Source organism: Myodes glareolus, chromosome 5 (assembly GCF_982192425.1).
Source record: "Myodes glareolus chromosome 5, mMyoGla1.1, whole genome shotgun sequence".
Classification (NCBI taxonomy): domain Eukaryota; kingdom Metazoa; phylum Chordata; class Mammalia; order Rodentia; family Cricetidae; genus Myodes; species Myodes glareolus.
Window position 1 is genome coordinate 73,730,654 of NC_142030.1, and position 21,858 is coordinate 73,752,511.

Sequence of the window (21,858 nt, forward strand, 5' to 3'; positions counted from 1 at the left end):
AAGGTTTTAGAAATGACATGAACTGAAATACCAGAATAAGAAGCGACAGCAGAAGTCTGGCTCAGTGAGCATGTAAATGTGGAGATCTATGGCTTCAGTTGAAGATTACAGAACTGCCCAGCTGCAAAAATAATTTAAAGATGACTCTGAGACTAGCAGCCACGGTTGACTCCAAAGCAGTGCTGTTCTGTAAAGAAGAGGGTAAGGGTAAGAGTGGAGCATGCTGGCTTTGCAGTGCAGCTCAGAGAGGAAGTGGCGGGTGTCCAGCTGGCAGCTGCAACTGTGGGACTGGGGACCAGAAGCCATGTAGCTCTATGATTCCAAATCTGCCTACACAATGACCTTTGGAACAAATAAGAGGGCCAAAGAAATTGAAGTACAGAAAAGAAGCAAAACCAAAAACAAAGAGCAAAACTCTTCCCACAGTAGGAAGCAAGGGGGTAGGGAGAGCTGGTTAACAGTGGCAGTGCTGAGAGTTGAACCCAGTCCTTAATGATTCCCAAGTCCTGAGTCCTAATTTAACAATCTCAATGATACAGTGAGAAATGCAAACTTTAACCATCAGCAGAATGTGAATCTTAAGTATGATGACTTGAGGTTTGAAGAAGAAATGTTGCTTTTTATTGCCCCCATGTCTGTAGACATCAATGAGTGCAAAGATGGGACCCATCAGTGCAGATATAACCAAATATGTGAGAACACGAGAGGCAGCTACCGGTGTGCATGCCCAAGGGGTTATCGGTCCCAAGGAGTTGGAAGACCCTGTATTGGTAAGTTATCAAGACAATTCCAGAGTAATACAGATGCTGATAGGGTTACCTGACCTTACTAGACACACATGGTCATGCTCTCTTGCTATGCCTAGTGGATGTATAAGTTGGCTAAGTAAGTTGTAACATAGTGTGGTTACTGCCTCAAAGACTTCACATTGAATTGAATTTATCTTGGCATTTCAAGTAATATTATAACATTTCCTGAGTGCTTCCTAAGTAATGTATATATCAAAGTGAACTTCCAATGTAACAGCCATGGCTGCTTGATTCTCGTGATTATCTTATTACTTCTCTATGCATGTGACATAAATACATTTTATAAGTTAGGAAATATGTATATGTAGTATGAAAGTTTAGGCATAAGATATTAAGACATGAACACACAATTTAAGTGAACCAGTAATTATTAAATTATCTAAAATATGTTGTGTTCACTGTATGCCATTCCCTGAACTAAAACTATCTCATTCAGTTCTTCCAAGAGTCAGTTTGTTTCCATCTGAGTCCTAATGGACAATAGAGTAAGGCAGTAAGACTATCTTACTGGGAAATGTCTGGAGAAGATAACCATGAGCTGGCTCAGTGGATTAAAGTGCTTGCTTGTGAAAGCCTGGAAACCTGAGTTTGAGTCCCCAGCTCCCTTTGCGGATTCAAAGAAAGAAAAGAAATCAACTGCACGTGGCCTTGTTTGCCTATAAGCTTGGTATTGGGAAAGGGAAGCAGGTGAGTGCTGGGAATTCACTGGCCAGCCAGCCAAGCCAAAACCATGAGCTTCGAAGTCTTCAGGCAACAAGGCAGAGAGGAATAGAGGCCCCTCTGTGTCTTTCACGTGTCTACACATGCATGCATGTGCGTGCACGCACACAAACAATAACCACATACTTTTTAAAAATTAGTACATGTGTAATCAAGAAAATGAATGATTAAATCATTCCTTACCATATTATTTATGTGAAGTAAAACACTATATGGACTTTAAACTAATGGTGTTTTGATATTTGCTTCAGGGTCTTATAATCTGTTTTTGCAATTGGTTGCCTCATTTTTCTATTAAACAATTTAGAGCAAATCTCTCTATAAAATCTCAGTTCGTCTGTTTTTATATTGCTCTTAGCATAGTACTTTGCACGTAGCAAATGCTCATGCCAGCACCACTTTTAGAAATTATTATATTAATAGGAGAAATGTGTAACACATCATTTTATGCTTCTGATTAGAGATTAGAGCTTACATTATAGAACCTATAATGTCTGTCTAGATCTTGTAATTGAATGTCTTGAAGAGCCCTTACACTAATGTATGAAGTGGAATGTTTATTTGTCCAGGACTTGAATCAGTAGTTGCAAATCTAGCATTGTATTGAGGAAGAAAGAAAGGTCATTACCCTGGAGAGTTTAAAATGTTCATTTTAATTTCTGCTTTTGAGAATGGGTTTTAAAACAAACTCTTACTTTTAAACATTTTCTAATATTTTCCTGACACTGTAATAATGGGTTGAAGAATTTAGTTTTGTTCCCCAATTTTCAGCTTTCAGAATGAGCTGCAAAGAAACACTTCATTTGTTGACATAGAAGTAAAAAGGAGAACGTTTCTAAATTTTCAAAGATATGATGAGTTTTTATCTTAGTAAAATGTGTTTCTGTGCCTTCGTTCCCTTAATTTCTGGGAGGAAAATGAACTTGGCCTAACTATTAAGTAAGAATTAATAATTGGAAACAGAAAAGCTTCCAGCTTGTAGTTACGGCAGAACCCATGCATCTGGAACTTTGACTGCAGGAAAAGTAGTGAAGATGGTTGAGTGCAAACCTGACGTATAATTTCAGCCTTCCCTGGACAACAGAATAGCGATTCCTTCAGCTTTGGAGTTCAGGCTTTTCTGCACTCCAGGCACAGCTCCTTATATGACTCATTTTGTCAGTGACCGAACTTGACCAGGCACCAATGCCCACTGCTTCTTTATTTCAAGAAGAGTTTACTGAGCACTTTGTTTGTTCCTCCTGATGTTCTTGGCTGTGGAAATTAGCACTGAACACTGTAGAGCAGGTTTCTGTCCTCATGGTGTTTACCTTCCCTGGGGAGAAAGGAGCTTCCAGGATAAATATGAGCACAAGTTCAGACAATGATAAATAACCTAAGAAATTCAAACAGGGCCAGGGAAATAGTGATGCAGGCCAGGGTGAGTGGCACTGCCTTAGAGAGTGGGCAGAAGGGGCGACCAGATGCTAAAGAGAAACAGGCCACAGCCTTGCAGATGGGGTCACACTGGTCACACTCAGAGGTGTCCACAAGGCCTGGGCTATTGGAGCACAGCTGGGCAGATGACAAAGAGGCCAGAGCAAAGCGCTTAGATTTTCCTCAAACTGTATCAGGAAGACAAGGAGAGGCAGGGTGTGTGGTAAGTTTTATTTGGAAATGGGCCCTCCTGCCATTAGGTAGGGAATCAGTTACGAGGTCCACGATTGGTGTGGAAAGACAAACCTCACTTATTTAAGAAAATAAATAAATTTTTAAAAAATAAAAAAATGTATTCAACAAAAAATAAAATAAATAAATGAGCACACGGATCTTTATAGAGCCATAAAAACTAGACCTAAGCCCACGAGTGTTTCCCAGAGTGTCAACCAACCAGGAAAGCTAGAAGTATATTTGAGGGATCTGTTAGTCAAAGGAGACAAAGGAAAGACTAGAGAGATAATTCAGTAGTTAAGAGCCAAGTTCAGTTCCCAGCACCCAAATCAAGGGCCTCAACTCCAGCTCGAAGGGCTGATACTCTCTTCTGGCCTTAGAGAGCACCCACAGACACATGGAAGAAACACACACATACACATGAGTAAAATAAGAATAAGATAAATCATTATAAAAAATTTTAATGTATACACATATCATTCTACTAGGACATACAAGAAACATTTAAATAATTTTGTCTCTTTATAAATTACTCTATTTTGGATTCCATCCCTATTGCATCTTACTCAAAGGAAGATGAAACAGTTTTAATACTGTGGCATGTCCCTAACTAGTTTAATTCAGAAAGCTGAGTGTGGGGTTTGTAATTTTCCATAATTAAATCCATTATGGTATTAATAGCCTAAAATAAGATGAAATATGTAAATGGAAATCTTGCATGCTACATATAAAGATGTGTGTCAGCTTAGCCCAAATGGATACACATCCAAGCTTGGATTTACTTTGAAGTCAAGAGGACAAGGCTGAAACCACCCGCTGGGTCTTAAGGCTCTAACAGTAATGGAGAGGGAAGATGGATTCCCAGAACTAGTGTCTGGTATGGTTGTTTAAATAAAATGTGTGCCTAGAAAACAGTTCATAGGAAAAGGCACCGATTCTTTCTAAGTATGCATAACTGAGTGGTTAAAACCTTGGCACTATCGCTGAGAGTAATGTGATGTCTTTAGTTTGATTCACAGACTGATTGTTTTGTGTGTATATATGCTCTCTTTTCTCTCTTTTATGTATCATGGCACACGAGCAGACATTAATGAATGTGAGCAAGTACCTAAACTTTGTGCACATCAGTGCTCCAACAGTCCCGGCAGCTTCAAGTGTGTCTGTCCACCAGGACAACATTTGTTAGGGGATGGGAAATCTTGCGCTGGATTGGAGAGGCTGTCGGATTATGGCACTCAGTACAGTAGCTCTAACCTTGCCCGGTTCTCCCCTGTGAGAAGTGACTATCAACCTCCGCAGCATTACAGACAGCACACCCAGCTCTACAGCTCCTACTCTGAGTATAGAAACAGCAGAGCGTCTTTCTCCAGGAATAGAAGGACTCTTAGGAAAACTTGCCCTGAAGGCTCTGAGGCAAACCATGAGACATGTGTAGGTAAATGTCAGCCATATTGCATTTCCTTTCTGTGAGCTTACTTCTTGTCCAGAGTCTAAGCATGTCTGTAACACCTGTGTTTGGGGCCCTGACCCTCATCTGATCTCAAGTCTGGACAACGGACTCAAAGTTTTAAGATGTTTATTCTGGCACCTAAGGTGATCACAGACTTGATCTAAATAAATGATGTATTTGCATGTGTGCATTCTAATAATTTTTTGTGTTATATTGTTTCTCTTTCTGGTACTCTCAAAAAGTGTTACTGAATTAAGTCCTACATAGATATAAATGTTCGTGTTGTCCATAATGTGAGTTTTAGGACGCTACACATGTTGTCACATAAGATGAAGCGATCAGATGGTCGCTTCATCTGATGCAAAATCAGTGGCTTAGATATGAAAGTTTTACTGACTCAGTCAGCTGCTCTGCCTAACAACCAACATCCTATCGGCTGTTGTTCCTAGTCTCACAATGGAATTCCTCAATTATATTATTTTGAATGTTTACGAATAGGAAGATAAGAGAATCCAGAGCGAGATTTGTTTTCATTGGTCCAGAATGTGTGCTTACGATCTTTTTCTAAACTCACAAGTTGGTAACTTAATTTTACAAACATTAACGGTAATTTTCCCCTGAAAAACTGAGACTTTATTTTCAGCTAAATTGTAAACATTGCCATCTGCCGTATATTTAACTCAAGCTTTGGTAGGTAGCTATAGTTTGCATGTCAATGAGCTAAGGCATCAAGAAGGATTAGCAAACAGCAGTTAGCCCCACTGTTTTGTTAAATGGCGAAAGAAAGCAAAGGAGAAAAGAATGCAGCAAGGAAGAATCCTGTCAAAATTCAGAGAACATTAGCCCAGCCCATTCATCCTCACAGCTCTCGTCACGTGTCCTACACATTGCTTCTTCTTAGTGGCATGAACTTTCTGTTTAAACTTTTTAGTGTTTTAAAGTTTTCTTCTCCTTCTGACGTCTTTTTTTTCCCATTTCTTTTTCTACTCTTCTCCATCCTACTATCTTTGCTGACATGTTTCCTTGGTCAGCTTTAGGTAGACCCAGATTCTCCTATTGCCTGGGCTAAGCTATATCTTCCAGATCCTCTGAAACCGTGAGCTTCATACTTTGCTATTGCATTCATATTGTTCCAATGCTTTTCTTTCTGGTGTAGTTAAATTATCCTGTGTAGTTAAAATTTATTATTATGGTAATATGAACTTCGCTCTGGGATGAGCTTTCCAAAACTGTGGACACAGTCAATGGCAAATGCTTCAAACGTCAATGCATTCATTAGCAATGCCCTACATTTGGTCCAGTGTGAACAAATACCCCACAGCACTATTCTCTGTGTCTCACATCATTCTGAGTGTTTTGCAGCTCTCCACACCTACAGTTTTGAGCTGACTTTTGTCTCTAGTCAAAACTTTTCACTCGTCATTTGGTGACATATTGTCTTCCAGAGTGTCTTCTGACCAGTTGTTCTTACTGGTGGAATTCTATAGCCTACCACCATTCCAGTTTTGTCTTCATTTTGGACAAGTTCTTATTTTCTGTCTATTTTTATCCTCTTTCCTCAAAAATCATTGCCCGTGTCCATGCTTTAAGGGAACTAAACCACACCCTCACATCATTCATCATCTGATTGCTGCGCTCTAACATCTGAAGGTAAACAACAATATTAGAAAGGTTCTCATAGTAACAACTCCCTCCTTTCCATCATTGCCTGTAGCTGCAGCCCCATCATATAGAGTCTAGTAACCCAACTCTCTCCTTATATCATTGTCTGTAGCCATAACCCCATCATATAGAGTCTAGTAACCCAACCTCTCCTTTCCATCATTGCCTGTAGCTGCAGCCCCATCATATAGAGTCTAGTAACCCAACTCTCTCCTTATATCATTGTCTGTAGCCATAACCCCATCATATAGAGTCTAGTAACCCAACCTCTCCTTTCCATCATTGCCTGTAGCTGCAGCCCCATCATATAGAGTCTAGTAACCCAACTCTCTCCTTATATCATTGTCTGTAGCCATAACCCCATCATATAGAGTCTAGTAACCCAACCTCTCCTTTCCATCATTGCCTGTAGCTGCAGCCCCATCATATAGAGTCTAGTAACCCAACCTCTCCTTTCCATCATTGCCTGTAGCTGCAGCCCCATCATATAGAGTCTAGTAACCCAACTCTCTCCTTATATCATTGTCTGTAGCCATAACCCCATCATATAGAGTCTAGTAACCCAAACTCTCCTTTCTATCATTGCCTGTAGCTGCAGCTCTATCATACTGAGTCAAATGAAGTTTTTCCTTCTTGATGTTTGTATTACACCAATACTATATACATCAGAATTATCTTCCTTTGATAGGCATACATTGTTCAAGACTATTTTAGAGCAAATTTATCAGTAGAAAATCTAATGTCAGCTTTTATAATTCAATAACCTATGAATCTTTCCACTTACTGGGGAGACAATGAAGAAGTTTGGATATTTCCTAAAATATGGTGAACATTTTATTGAGGCTAATAAAGATATTTGCACTGAGGCCGCAGACAGCTCTGAAATCATCTAACAAAAGCAACTTACAGCAAACACAGACTGCCTTTAATTAACATCTGGGACAGACAAGTTACAAAAGGATTAAACTGACCCTGTGGAATCTTGTGAGATTTGAGAAAATTTTAGTTTTTAAACAATTGATCACAGGGCTTGACAGAAATAATGAAGTTTGCTTCAGTTGTGAAAGCAGAAGTCACACTTAGCCATTTAAAATTCCTACGTTGTGAAGCTCCGTGTTAACAACTTCCAGTTCAAAATCATTTGAATTTCTGTTGTTGTTTTAGATTAAAGCAAATATTTAAAGAGGAAAGACAAAAATAACTCACACAAATTATGAAATGAATACTTTTGTTAGCTAAAATGATGTATCAACATGGGAAGTGAATATTTGCTGAATATGAATCATTAACAGATTTTGAATCATTACAATTTCTTTTCAGCATGTGCAAAGCACACAACAAGAACAGATCCATGCTCTGAGACATCTCCTGGGCTGTAACATGAGAGGGCCTGCTTGTTATTTGGGTTTTCTGTCCTGCCCGCCCCCCTCCAACTGTTTAGTCACAGAGAAAAATCACACACAGATCTCTGTAAGTTATAAAGCTGATTGGCCCATTAGGTCAGGCTACTTATTAGCTAACGCTCACATCTTGATTAACCCATTTTTCTGATCTATTTTAGCCATGTGACTCAGTACCTTTTTCAGTGGGGCAGATCACATGCTGCTGCTTCGGTGATCTGGGCAGGAGTGGGAGGAATCAACTTCCTCCTCCCCAGAATTCTCCTGCTCTCCTTGCATCATTTCCATTTCCTGTCTGGTTTTCCCACCTACACCTCCTGCCTGGCCAATCAACGTTTTATTAAAATATGATTGACAGAATACAGACAATTCTCCCACACCATTTCCCTCTTTTTTTTTTTAAACAAAGGAAAATACCCATAGTCCATTTGTTGGGAATGTGGGCGTAGTATTTCAGGCTACTTCCTGCTGGTTGAGGGCGCTGATGATCTTATGGGGACCTAAAGAAAATTTAGAGTTATAATCAAGTCCTGACTGAAGTATCCTGTGAGTCTTGATCATCTCAGGCAGCAGTCTTGAACCTGTTCTGGATGAAGAACTCAGACATCTGGGCCATCTATTCCTGTTGGAGATTTTTCAGGTGGCCTCCCTTGGTCAAAGATGATTTTTCTTAACTCTGAATAAATCCACAGCCTCTCATTTTCTATGGAAACAAAAGCAAAATCTCTTCTCCAAAGTAATATACCTTTTGACTTCAATTTTGAAGCCAAGGTATTTTCAAAATACCTATCTTGGATTGATTCTGCAGCATTTATAAGCAAATATCTTTTAGCAGCTGTTGCTCCTTCCTCAGCATTCAAACAATTCAAAGAGAGCATAATAGCATACAGTATCAAGATTCTCTGTATATTTTCCATCTTTATGTGGCTTTATTTTAACCTCTATTTCTTTTATTTTTACTTTTAACTTTTGGCTTTTTGAGACAGGTTCTCTGCATATCTTTGTCCTGGAACTCTCTCTGTAGACCAGGCTATCTTTGAACTCCCAGAGATCCGTCTGTCTCTGCCTCCCCAGTACTGGGATTAAAGGTGTGTACCACCACACCCAACTACTCTCTTTCTTTCTTTTTTTATTTCTAAGGACTTTAAACCATTTAGAGGTTTTGTTTTTTTGAATCTCTCTTTACTGTATACCTCTCTCTTTCTGACCACATGGGTCTTTCATTTGCTAAGGAATAAGCACTCAAAAGCTCTTAAGGCGTTTCAAGGTCCTTGCCAGGAAGCAAGCTGAAACAGTGTTTCCATAGTCTGGATTGCCTGCTTGAAAGAGTCAGAGTATTCCCTGGCCAGACGGCCCAGAAAGCCAGCATTTTAAAACAGCACAGCGTTTTTCCTGCTATGGCTGAAAACTGAAATGCTTGACTCTAGTCTTTCCCAAGCTTTCTCAGGCTTTCTGTGGATGCAGTTATCCACGTGGGCGCCATTATGTAACATGAAGAGGCCGGGCCTGCTTGTTTGAGTTTCTCTGTCCTGCCCAGTTCCCCCAGTTTAGTCACAGAGAAAAATCACACAAAAGACTCCGTAAGTTATAATGCTGATTGGCCCATTAGGTCAGGCTTCTTACTGGCTAACTCTCACATCTTGATTAACCCATTTTTCTGATCTATGTTAGCCATGTGGCTCAGTACCTTTTTCAGTGGGGCAGCTCACATCCTGTTACTTTGGTGATCTGGGCAGGAATGGGAGGAATCAGCTTCCTCCTCCCCAGAATGCTCCTGCTCTCTTTGCATCATTTCCACTTCCTGTCTGGTTTTCCCGCCTATACATCCTGCCTGGCCTATCAGCGTTTATTTTAAACATGATTGACAGAACACAGACAATTCTCCCGCACCACTTTCCCCTCTTTTTTAAAAAAACAAAGGAAAATATCCATAGTCCATTTTTGGGAATTTGGGCGTAGTAGGTGGGCCTCACTTTGTCTTGTCTTTATTCCTACACTTCTACACTACTGTTCCCACGTCATCATATTCTTTAGTGTTCCATTGGTTAGTGGGCACTCAGGGACCCTGAGAGAGATGATCCAAACAAACTGCAATTGGAATACAAAAACAAATGCTGAATTTGAATTATCATCTACTTTCACTGTACTTTCGATTGTGTATGTGTGCGTGCATGCGTGTGTGTGTGTGATATTTATTGCTTCAATGATAACACCTCTCTCGTGATTTATAAAATGTTTTCCCAGTTGTTGCAATGTAAGAATCTTCCAACAAACCCAATGAAGCAGAACATGTGGTCTCCATGTTCCCCGTTGGCAGAATTGACTGAGATATTGAGACATTAAAGGGGCTGCCCAACTTAGCACGGCTATAGATATGTACTTGCCACTGATACTTTGCCATTATATAAAGAGATTGAGAACTATTTCTTACAAATATGGGAACGTTTCCACTTGAAAATACCTGCATATGGGAAAGCTATGTATAGAAGTTGTAGGGAGAAGATGCAGAAAGAGAGACTGAAGTCTAAAGTTTACATGAAATAAAAACAGGGGCTGGAAAGATGGTTGTAAGTTTTGGCTGCTCTTCTAAATGAACTGGGTTTGATTCCCACAAACCATCTTGACCCACAAACCATCTTGAAACACTTTGTAACTCCTGTCCAAGGGAATCCAATACTCTCTTCTGGCTTCCATTTGTAGTGCACAGCCTTGATACACAGACAAACATGTAGTCAAAACACACATGCACACAAAATAATAAAATAATAATTTTAAAAATGAATATCTCTTTTTCCATTTAATATCAAAAGAAACTTCTGGGTAAATTTTCCTATTCTAGCACAAGGTTAGTTCGTTGGTGGTTTAGGATCTTATACAAATCTGTCATGCTATCATTTTAATACAATTTAGCAACAACAAAAAAAGACAAAGTTGAGGTTTCAGTGCATATATATGCATGTATGATGTGTTTGTACATTATAACACAGTATGGTGCATATTGTAACAAACTTAATATTTATATCACTAAAAGTGTACTCTGATGAATAATAGCTCTAAGCATGAATGTAAAACCAGCAGAAAATGTATCTTACGTCAGCCACTTGTATTGATGGCTCTGCTATTGATTCTGCATACATTTGGCGTCACTATCCACTCTGTTTTCTTTCTGAACAGATATTGACGAATGTCAAAACAGAGATACTTGCCAACATGAGTGTAAAAATACCATTGGAAGCTACCAGTGTGTCTGCCCACCCGGCTATCGACTCATGCTCAATGGGAAAACATGCCAAGGTGAGAAGAGCCTAGAGTGTTCATTACTCCTGTTTGACATTAAAAACGATGGCGGAAGACAGGAGAAGATTTTGTGAATAATTGTTCTTCTGGCTGCTCCTCTTCCTCCATACTCATTGGTCAGATGTCAATCTAAGCAATACTTCTAGGAGGAGGAAAGTAAGAGAGAGGTGGCTCTGTGAAGGAAAGTAATTTGGGGCACATACTTTGTGTTGTCTTCCTTGAAGAATCAATAACCCCGTTCATATTAGAGATCTTTCTTACTTAAAGGGGACACGTCACATCTTTTCAAAAAAGTTTTTGTACCATTTGGTGAGGGCAGAAGGGAAAATGAGAAGAGGAATTAGTACACTGACTACTGACGGGGTGAGGGACCATTCTATTCATTAGATTTGTTTCCAGGGTGATCGATCAGTAGAGAAATAGTGATAACCTCTTCATTCTTGGAGTCTACAAATGAAGACTCGCAATTATATACTGACTCATGATCATATACTAGTTCCGCTGGAGTTAAAGGGTGAAAACAAATGACTTGGTAGTCATTCCCTTTAAGAGTTTGCATTCTAATGCAGACAAAAGTAAATAAATCCAAATACTGATGTATAGGTTTCATAGTGAGGTCGAGGGAAAAACATAGTAAAAATAGGAGGTAAAAATACCAGTCACCAGATTTCCTTGTTTTTTGTGGAAAACAAAAAGAGAGAAGAGTATTTTTGTGATTTATTATACTTTGATATACTTAGATTGAAAAGAAATAGCCTATTACTCTCTTCTTAGAACCTTCCTCAATTTTATGAAAAAAACTCTAAGCATGATGTATGTCTCTGAGTTTTATTAATTTCCATCTTATACAAACTATATCCTTTTGAAAAGTGTACCTATAAAATCTTTAAGAGAGTATTTTGTCAGTTGCAATAAAATTGGGATTGAATTTTCCCTTTTTTAACTTCACAAAAGACTTGCTTGGAATGCAGTTTGTAGATGTGCCCTGGAATCCAAGACTTAGAATGCAGTTTGTAGATGTGCCCTGGAATCCAAGACTTAGAGCAAGGATGGCGTTACCTGATGTACCAAGAGTCATTCTCTTCCCTACTCTTAATACTGTCTGAGGTTACCCAGAGAAGAAGTCTGGAGAAAAAGTCTGAACTCAGTAGAGCCTTTGCTCTCATCCATCAATCACTGAACATCATTAAGAATATACCTTACACAATCAGATGTTGTTTGTGGAATCAGAAACATGCATATGATTCCCAGTCATGTATACAAATAAAACTACTACTTAAGATGACTATATAAACTCCAGTATCCTAGTGTAGTCAAGACTAAGTCTCAGATTTATATTCGCCAATGCCCTTTTAGCTTTCCTATGGTGCTGTGAACACTACAGGCAGTGTACTCAGGAGCAGGAGCTGGAAGTGCTGACTCTCCATGCTCTAGGACTGACTCGGCACAGACATCTTTCTAAAAGAACGCCCGTGTCACTGGGTTTGGTGGCAAATGCCTTTTCATCCCAGCACCCTGTAGGCAAAGGCAAGCAGATCAATGTGAGTTTGAGGCCAGCCAGGGCTGCATAATGAGACCCTGTCTCAAACTTTAAAAAAAAAATAAGAGCACCAGTACCCAAATTACAACTACTCTTCCTACAGCTCTCTCGGGCACCAAAGGATGCAGGGCAAACAGCAAAGCATTTACAATTATCTACTGAACCACAAAATCCCTTATGCAAAGTTAAAGGGTTATGTGATACACTCATTAGAGAGACTTTTCCTCTTTCTAAATCATGCCATTTTTTTAATTGCCTTCATTTAGCTCAAAACATTTTTTCAGTTTTCATTTGAGCGACAGAGTGGAAAATACTGTGAACAAATCAGAACCAGGTGTCAGGGAAGCATTTGCAATTGAAATGGGTTACATACTTTTGTGGTTTTAAAAAGACATGAGAGAAAGCAGTTCTGCCTTTTCAAGAATTCTTTAAAGAATCGCTTAGGGGTCTCTTTATAGCTTTAGAAAGTGTTTGAGGCATTTACAAGGAGCAAGAGGCTGTTCTTCATCCGGGAATTTTTTTAAGCTTTATACAGTGGTAATGGCCTTGTCATTAAGAACCAAGAAATTACAGTGGACAGTATCATAGGGAACAAAGACAGAATTCTATCAAAAGTGAAAGTCATCGGTTATAAAATTAAAAAACACAAAAAGTGTGACCAATCAAGATTTGACTAAAAATCAACGAGGACAGACTAAAAGACCCTCAGCCAGATTTCATGCACCACAAATATTAAAAAAAGAAAACTCAAATAGACTTTTATCCATGACAAATAATGCTTAGTTTGAAAACTATTAGTAAAAGGATATGCTTTTTAAAAGAAAAAAATTAATATTATTTTGACACTGCATTTGAAAGGAGTTCTGTCTTCTACATTTTTATTTTAGGGTTTTTTTGAGAGGGGTTCAAGATAGGGTTTCTCTGTATCTTTGAAGCCTGTTCTGGAACTCTCTTTATAGATCAAGCTAGCCTCCAACTCACAGAGATCTGCCTGTTTCTGCCTCCTGAGTGCAGGAATTAAAGGCTGGTGCCACCGCTGCCCAGCAGTCTTCTACGTTTTTTTAAGACATAATGCATGTTTATCAAGAGTCCAGGTTACTTACACTTTCTATAGTAGAGATGTTCCTAGTATATTATCCTGGATTATTTTTAATTATTTAGATACAATTGCTTAGATACATCATATTTTCTAATGCTGCTGATAAGGAATCTTTATAACTTATGCCGTTCTTTTCATGTCGCAAAGATATTTATATTATTGCCTCCACTTCAGTTACTCCAATAATATCCTTGCGATGTTTATTAAAAGTCAGATATCATCACTCAGTTCATTATAGAAGACATGAGTATTATTCCTCTAATTTTTCTTTGAGACAAGGTCTCATTGTTTAGCACTAGCTTGCCTGGAACTCCCAGAGGTCCATCTGCATCTGCCTCCGCCTCCGCCTCTGCCTCTTCCTCCTGAGTGCTGGGATGAACCGGTCAACCATCATGCCCAGCTTTATTTCTCTATTTGTGTTTGTCCTTTTGGTTGTTGTTTTGTTTTGCCTCCCTTTCTTAAGAACAATGAGTAGAACCACAGACCACAGATAAAGGAGGTCACCTGCCTCGTAGCCTAGTACTTACAAAGATCCCTGTGAGAAGCAGATATTCTGGTGGACGAAAGACAGATGGTTTTTCCTCAACATAGACTACAGTCCTACCAGCCAACAAACGTTCTCATATTTGCTTGACGCATCCAAAGACCTCTTCAAAATGCGAACATTTATAAAGTGATATTAAATTTTGACTGTTTAGGCTGAATGTATAATGTGGAAAATTTTAAATAATTCTCATGTTTAGGAAATAATTTGATGTTTTTTAAAATATTTTTATTAATTTAGTGTACAAAATAATGGGTTTCACTATGATGTTTTCATGAGCATATATTATTGTACCTTGGTCATATTTTCCTCTCCATATTTGCCCCACCCCTCTTCCATTTCCTTCACTCCCCACAATCGTCCCCTTGGCTTTCATGTCAAGCTCTTGTATTTCTAAGTTCTTGAACTCCCTTATAGACCCACACTGAACAAATGAAACTCGGTAATACTAACACCTCTTATCATATACACACTGCCGCCATAACACGATTCTTGTGGCTGCTGCAGGCTACTTAGGCTCCCTGTTTCAGCATCAGTTCAGTGCACAGAGTTAGAGAGAAAGGAAAATTTTGAAGTTGTGGAAAAAAATTTAAGAGAAATTAAGATAACGCTAACTGAACTTCTTTCACATTTTCCTCCATGTCTTTTTATTTCATCTTTAAGACAACCTCAATTTGTCAAAGAGATATAACATGTTCATTGGGAAAAAAAATATAATTAGAAATTGGCTCACAGGTGATAGACAGCTGACAGCTGACATAGAAGTGTGTTTCACACGGGGATTCTTTGTTGTAAGAAAACAGCTTGTAAAATAAGGCCAGGAGCAGAGACACCTCATCAGTGTCTGCACAGAGCAAATAACTAGAAAGTCAAGATGTATGGGGACCTCTCAGTGCAGCCTCGGTGTCCCCTTCATGGTTCAGAAGCCTTGCAGTAGGCGTGAGGCTTAGATCTGAGGGAGAAATGAACTCTCCACAAAATACTTTTCTGCATCAGTTTCTTTATTCTTCTCCTGCTGTTTTCCTCCTGTAAAGTTTCCACTTTATATACACACACAAAACAAAGGCAGTTCTCTGAGCTTGGACGTCCCTTTATCTTAGAAGGTCCCAAACGTGATCTATATGAAAGACTCCTTTTCTGGCTGCATGTACTACCAAATGGAAGATAGCTGCAGGGAGGGGGCCTCTCATGTGTCTCGGGGAACAAAACAGAAATTAGACTGTGGGAACCAAGGTTATTGACTGTGTGACTAAATTTCCTACTGGAGGTCCCACAGAGTTGTGCAGGGGGAATGAGCCGATATACCAGTACATGGGAATAATTATACCCAATAATCCAAATTCTGCTGAATCTTGCACCAAGGGAGAGTGCTTATGGCTTCACAAGATACCTACTGTAAGAATCAGCCGGCGTACAAAATATGGTAGGCCCGGCACCTTACGAGCTGTGTTATCTCCATGAGAACGCTATCATTCTGGTGGGTCAGCCTCTGCTCTATCAGCTGAAATCTCACTGCATGATATCTGTGGACTGTACCAAAGATTCTGATCACAGTTTATCTCTCTAGACACCATTTTTTTTACTTTATGAATACTACTTCTAAATTGTAAATAATCAGAAACAATATGCATGTAATGAAATCTAAAGTACCTGTTTTAATACAAAAATGCAAGTGGTAAAAATTCAGAATTTGATATCGGTCATACATGACTGATACAGGGCCTCCCGGAATCACCTCTCTCTCTTCTCTAACACTGTTCCAAGTAGTTTAAGAATTCAAAAAGGCACTATGCAGATTTAACCCAAGTCCAGTGGCCCATCGTTACACACTTGGCCGCTCTTGTGAGACGAAGGGAGAGTTCCACGGGTCGGCAGCTAGGCACCCTTTCCACCACAGCAGCTCTTTTGGCTCTCAGAGACCACATCATGGGAAAGCCATGTGGAGTCACTGAGCTGTCATTCTTTCCACACATGATGACCTGCTTACTTCCCTCAGAAGGAGGGATGCTCTACATCCCATGTGCAGGCAGCCGACAAGGCCTGAAAACCTTAGCCTTCCCTCTTGTGGTGTCTGGTGAACCACTAGGCCCAGCGCTTCTATTTAAATCACCGAAAGGGATGTCAATCCTGTCCCCATTTAGAATGCACCTGTGCTAAATAGATTCTCAACAAAGATTTGCAACTCAGATTTAACTCTGTTTATTAGAGGGAAATTACCACTATAAAATCAAATATTTACTCATTGTCAAACCAGTCAAATTGAATATCAGAAAAAAACTCAAAAGCCTTATTGTTTTCAAACTGAAATCTAATTTTAAATTGCTAAGTCATGGGTTTGTAGTCATGATATTTTGTGTCCATCAATATGCAATACCGTCGTAGAGTGTGCTCATGTTTTTCTTAGAATTCATGCAGCTTTTCTCCGGAAGGTAAAGGAAGGTTGTATAAGAAAATCTCAGACCATGAAGTTCTCAGACAGATTGATGTGGGGAGGATGAACTTGGAAAATGGTGATGTGGGAATTGATTACCCGAAATGCTTGCCTGCCTTCACAGCGGCAGAAATCCACGTGTACCACCCGGCAGGTGCAGGTTGCCACAGTGAGAAGATTAAATGAAATAATAACTGTAGGTTCTCAAAAATACCTCAAAGTATTTATTGGATTTTGTGGGCACTCACTCAGAAATCTCTCTCGGTTCCAGGCCACACACAGCTCACCCTCCGGTGCTCAATTATTCCAGAATTAAGAATTACAGCACAAAAAAAAATGTTTTCAGAAGGCTTGAAAGTTTCCTTCAGTCTTGTGTTTTATTTTATTACATCAGGGTTTCCATTTAATAACTCTGTGAGGAAACCACAGAAAAGAAGAAACAATGTCTTTTACTTGAATATTTCTGCCCTGTTTTTGCTGTTGCTCCAGGAAGCATCCCATCACCCTCTGCTGGTGGCGGACTCTGCCATCAGAGCAGTTCAGTTCTGCTCAGTTTGGTAAAACTTGGACCCTGGGGGACTTTCTTTTTACAGTCTCTCTCTCTCTCTCTCTCTCTCTCTCTCTCTCTCTGTTTTTGTCTTTCTCTCTGTGTCTCTCTCTCTCTGTTTGTCTCTCTCTGTCTCTCTTTCTGTCTCTCTCTGTCTCTCTCTCTCTTAAAGATCTGACTTACCTAGCAGTGTCCCATGAGTTTGCAGCATGAATCCTTTAATTTTCACTATCTTCCTTCCCTCCCTATAATTTGAACTCATACTATAAAAAGGAAGATTCTTTACTTTGCAAAGTATTTACTCATCCCTTATTATTTTTTTTTCTTTTGGCTTGGTCAGAGTACATCTAAAATATTGTTTAATATTATTTCCTTGACAAACTCATGTATGTTCTGCTTTTCAAATAGAAGAGCCACATGAATGCTCCTGAAATCTGCCCTTTCACTTCCACAGCTCTTATTTTTCTTTCGACTTTTAGCACATATCAAAGAGACATGTCCTCAGAGCAATTAGGGAAATAACTAACCCAGGACTCCCACTCCCCATTCTGTGGCCGAAGCTTGGCTATGACAAATAAGCTCATTGGAGGACCAAAATCTGAGAGCTCCTTTATATGCCAGTGAAATACCAGTGACTGCTACGATGGCCCTTAGTGACCCTAACTGATGTTGCCTTGTATCCTTGTGTGGTCCCTAGATGTCGATGAGTGCCTGGAGCAGAATGTGCGCTGTGGGCCGAATCGCATGTGTTTCAACATGAGAGGCAGCTACCAGTGCATTGACACTCCGTGTCCGCCCAACTATCAACGGGATCCTGTTTTGGGGTATGTTTCACTTTCCTATCCCAGACATGCTTCTGGGAACCCTCTCTTTGACCAACCTAAGCCTTGTCTATAGACACGTGTCACTTACAGGAAATCAGTAATGTGTGGGGATGCAGCCTGTTCCTTCTCTAAATGGACAAGAGATGAACTCATTAGGCAGCTCCCGCTGCAAACCAAACCATCATTTGTGATTGCCAAGCCTTCCTGGGTGAGGCTTTCCACCACGGAGTCACAGTGTGGCATCCAGGGCTCTCCCACAACAGCAAATGCTTTATGAGGTTGAGAGCCTGCCTTTCTTTTGAAAATTCCGTATTCGTTTGTACTGCCTCAAGCTGGTAAGTCCTGTTAGCAGGTAAACTGTTCCAAGAAGTACTTTTTCTGTTGCTATGATGACTCACCATGGAGCAAGAGATGAGAGAAACATGGGTGAGTCGATTTTCTGCCCATCGATGATGTCTTCCTTACATTTGCTAGTGTCTGGCAGTCTTCTTGGTTCTGGATAAGCTGTTCTAATTTTTTCCCCATGCTGTCCAGGTACCAAGCAAAAGGGATAATGTTTATCTTAGATGGTCCCTGCTCATTGCCAGATGCTCACTGAAGCTCACACTTTGTTTTCCTAGTAACGCCTCAAGTTACTGTAGCATGTGTGTGTGTGTGTGTGTGTGTGTGTGTGTGTATGTGTGTATTGCGCAAAACCCTCCATAAACCTGTTTGTAATTAATATCATAGGGATGGAAAAAGAAAGGAGAGGATTAAAAATATAGATGTTTACAATATATCTAAAAATACTGTGACCAAAGAACCCATGTTTTTATAAAATAGCCCTTTGTGGGTTTTTCCCCTCTAGATGTCTCGGAAAATAATTTAAATGTCATTATGACTCAGTGTGGGTTATGAAAGGGGAAAATCATTTTTAATGTAAAATAATATGAAACAAAAATTAAAAAGGAAGTCACGCCCCCGCCTAGAAATCCTAAGTGACCTCTAATTATTCTGAGAAAAATAAACCAAATGACTGTATATCCTATTTCGACCTTCAACCAGCATTAGGATAAATGTTAACATGTAGCTTACAGTCGTCCTTGTTTTCAAGAATGTGCGATGCTTTTGTTTGTAAAACTGACTTTTCATTTTACGGTCAGTGCTCCTGAGACCTTGTTGGCGCTGTGCTAGACTACGTACTTAGTATGCATAAGGCCCTCCTCCAATCCCAGCACCCCACCAAAAAGAATTAAAGTATTCTTGCTTACTTCTGGTCTTCATAGAGCTGGGATATCGATACTTGACTGTAGAGGAAAATTCTCTCAGCTGTGTATCATCTCTTTTGAATTAGTGATCTAGGACATGGGGGGAGCCACATTTTGTAAGTAAAAAATTACAAAGAGTGACCATGAATAGTGACCACCTGTGTCATATCCTGCTCCAAGGTGTATAACCACGTGCATCTCATTTATTTTCTAACCTTAGGTTCTGCCTTAAGAACTGCCCACCCAATGACTTGGAATGTACCTTGAGCCCATATGCCTTGGAATATAAACTTGTCTCTCTTCCGTTTGGAATAGCTGCCAATCAAGATTTAATCCGGCTGGTTGCATACACACAGGATGGAGTAATGCATCCCAGGACAACTTTCCTCATGGTAGATGAGGAGCCAACTGTTCCTTTTGCCCTAAGGGATGAAAATCTGAAAGGAGTCGTGTACACTACACGCCCACTACGAGAGGCAGAGACCTATCGCATGAAGGTTCGAGCTTTATCCTACAGTGCCAATGGGACCATTGAGTATCAGACCACATTCATAGTTTATATAGCGGTGTCTGCCTATCCCTACTAGGAGGTACTCCAGAACCTAGTCCGAATATTTAAACTGCATTAATCATGGCAATCGAGGACCCCTGCAGTTAACTATCTCTTGAACAGTTGCAATCTTGACAACTTGGAAATGGTGCTGTACTCTGTAACCTGTTTGTTCCTTGGTACTGCTGAGGTGTCTGTAGGATCCCCCTATGGTCATGTATCTTTCAGTAAGACCTAGAAGAGTCCTTCGTTATTTTCTTTATTTATTACACTGGAGCAGTAACTTCCCGAAGATCATTCTGATCAGCTCATAGGACATTTCATTGATGTTGTATAGTAGCATAGCAGATAACAATATTTTCATGGAAACAATATTAAAAAAAATTCAAATAGATTTTTCCAGCATTTGGCTATTCTTAGAAGAGTAAAACCAGTTATTATATGTTTTGATAAAAGCTTATGGCATAATGTAAGATTTCTAAAATATTAATATACAACTTAGACATCTCCTTTCAAGGTTCTTTTTTTGTCAATTTTAAGGTTAAAAAAAGAAATCCCATTATTCTGAAATACAGTACAGATGTAAGTATGTTTGATCCTTCTTGGAGCTTACTGTGATCAAATACTCAAGATACATTCCCAGTGGTTTCGCGAAATTATCTGAACTTCTCACTATGTTATCAGAAAGTTACTTCCCCTTTAGGCAGTCACCCATGGCGTGGGTCTTTGACATTTCGATATAACCTTTTATTCACTCAGCTCCATAACTTTTACATTCCATATTTTTTATTTTAAGAAATATCAATAGAACAGATTTCTTGATTATTTGTAATCATATATGTTCAAGTTAACATGTTAAACGTCAATACACTGTACATGGTGGTAACAGACTCTGTAAGCAATTGTCAAGATGTATTCTATTTTTATGAAGTGTATATATTACCTTAGTGTGTATTTTCTATATAATATCTTGATGGACTCTTTTATAAAATTATTTTATAAAAAAATTACAGTGAAATCAGCCTAAATAAAATTTTCACATCTTTTTCTTAAGAACCTAAACTGTGTTTCCTTACAGATTGTATTAATTTCTTCTCTGTTTCTGTGACAAAAATAATCTGGGGAAAAGAAGTTAAGCGAGAAAGGGCTCATTTTGGCTTCCAGTTCCACAGGAAGAAAGGCCGCAATGGCAGGGAAGATGTGGCTACAGCAGGGATGGAATGGAAGCCTGTTGATCACATTGCATTCACACTCAGGAGACAGAGAAAAACAAGCTGAACCAGATCATAAAACCCCAAAGCCCTCCCTTGGTGCCACCTAGGGGACCTGGAGATGTTGGGGGAGTTGGGGTGATGGGGTGGGAGTATCGGTTGGTGTGGGTGCTGGGTAGGCAGGCAAGGCAGAAGCAGTAAAGCAAGGATCTGGCCTCCCTGAAGCGCAGACCCTCAAGGTCAAATGGATTCCACTTCATGGGGGCTGGCAGCCACAGGGGTGTTCTAACCTAAGAACTTCTCAGCTGAGATGGCAATGATGCTATTTGGTGATTTAGTGGGATCCTTTGAATCTGGGAAGGGGCTAGACAGTTCCATAACCTTCCCAAACAGTGTCACCAAGGAGGAATCAAGGTTCAAATACAAGAATCGATGAAGGACATTTTACGTTTGTACCACAACACAGCCATTATAAATACTGAAGTTTTAGGAATAAAAATAAATGTGCAGTTGTCACAATATCCCAAGATACATGGTATTATCTTTCTTATCTTAGAGAACCTTGGGCATAGATAACTTGTGCAACTTAAGAGCACTCAGTTAATGGTAGAAATATCATTCCTTTTGTACTTAACCTCACAGTTTTCTCATCCATCTGCAGTCTCCTTGCATCTCGGCTTACGAGTAAATCCCTTAAAGAAATATGAGAAAACACACACAGTGAAAGGAAATGAGTCAAACAGTTCAAGACCTGAAAGTGGAAATAAGATCAAGAAAGGAAACTCAAACTGAGGGAAATCTGGAAACGAAAAATGTAAGAACGCCAGAGGCAGTCCTCATCAGTAGAATACAGGAGATGAAGGCATTGAAGACATGA

At 39.6% G+C, this 21,858-nt stretch overlaps 1 protein-coding gene across 2 annotated transcripts in view; it reads left to right on the plus strand.

The window, feature by feature from the left end:
* Hmcn1 (hemicentin 1) overlaps window positions 1-20,832 on the plus strand; it is a 439,601-nt gene extending 418,769 nt beyond the window's left edge. Inside the window, exons 103-107 of one of the 2 annotated variants that reach the window (XM_048431021.3) lie at window positions 642-770; window positions 4,264-4,614; window positions 10,866-10,985; window positions 17,847-17,973; window positions 19,441-20,832. In XM_048431021.3, the coding sequence (XP_048286978.3) occupies window positions 642-770; window positions 4,264-4,614; window positions 10,866-10,985; window positions 17,847-17,973; window positions 19,441-19,807 (1,094 nt within the window). In that variant the 3' untranslated portion in view covers window positions 19,808-20,832. The remainder of the gene's footprint in view (window positions 1-641; window positions 771-4,263; window positions 4,615-10,865; window positions 10,986-17,846; window positions 17,974-19,440) is intronic. The other variant, XM_087906434.1, reaches the window with a different exon arrangement.
* Window positions 20,833-21,858: the final 1,026 nt, after the last annotated feature.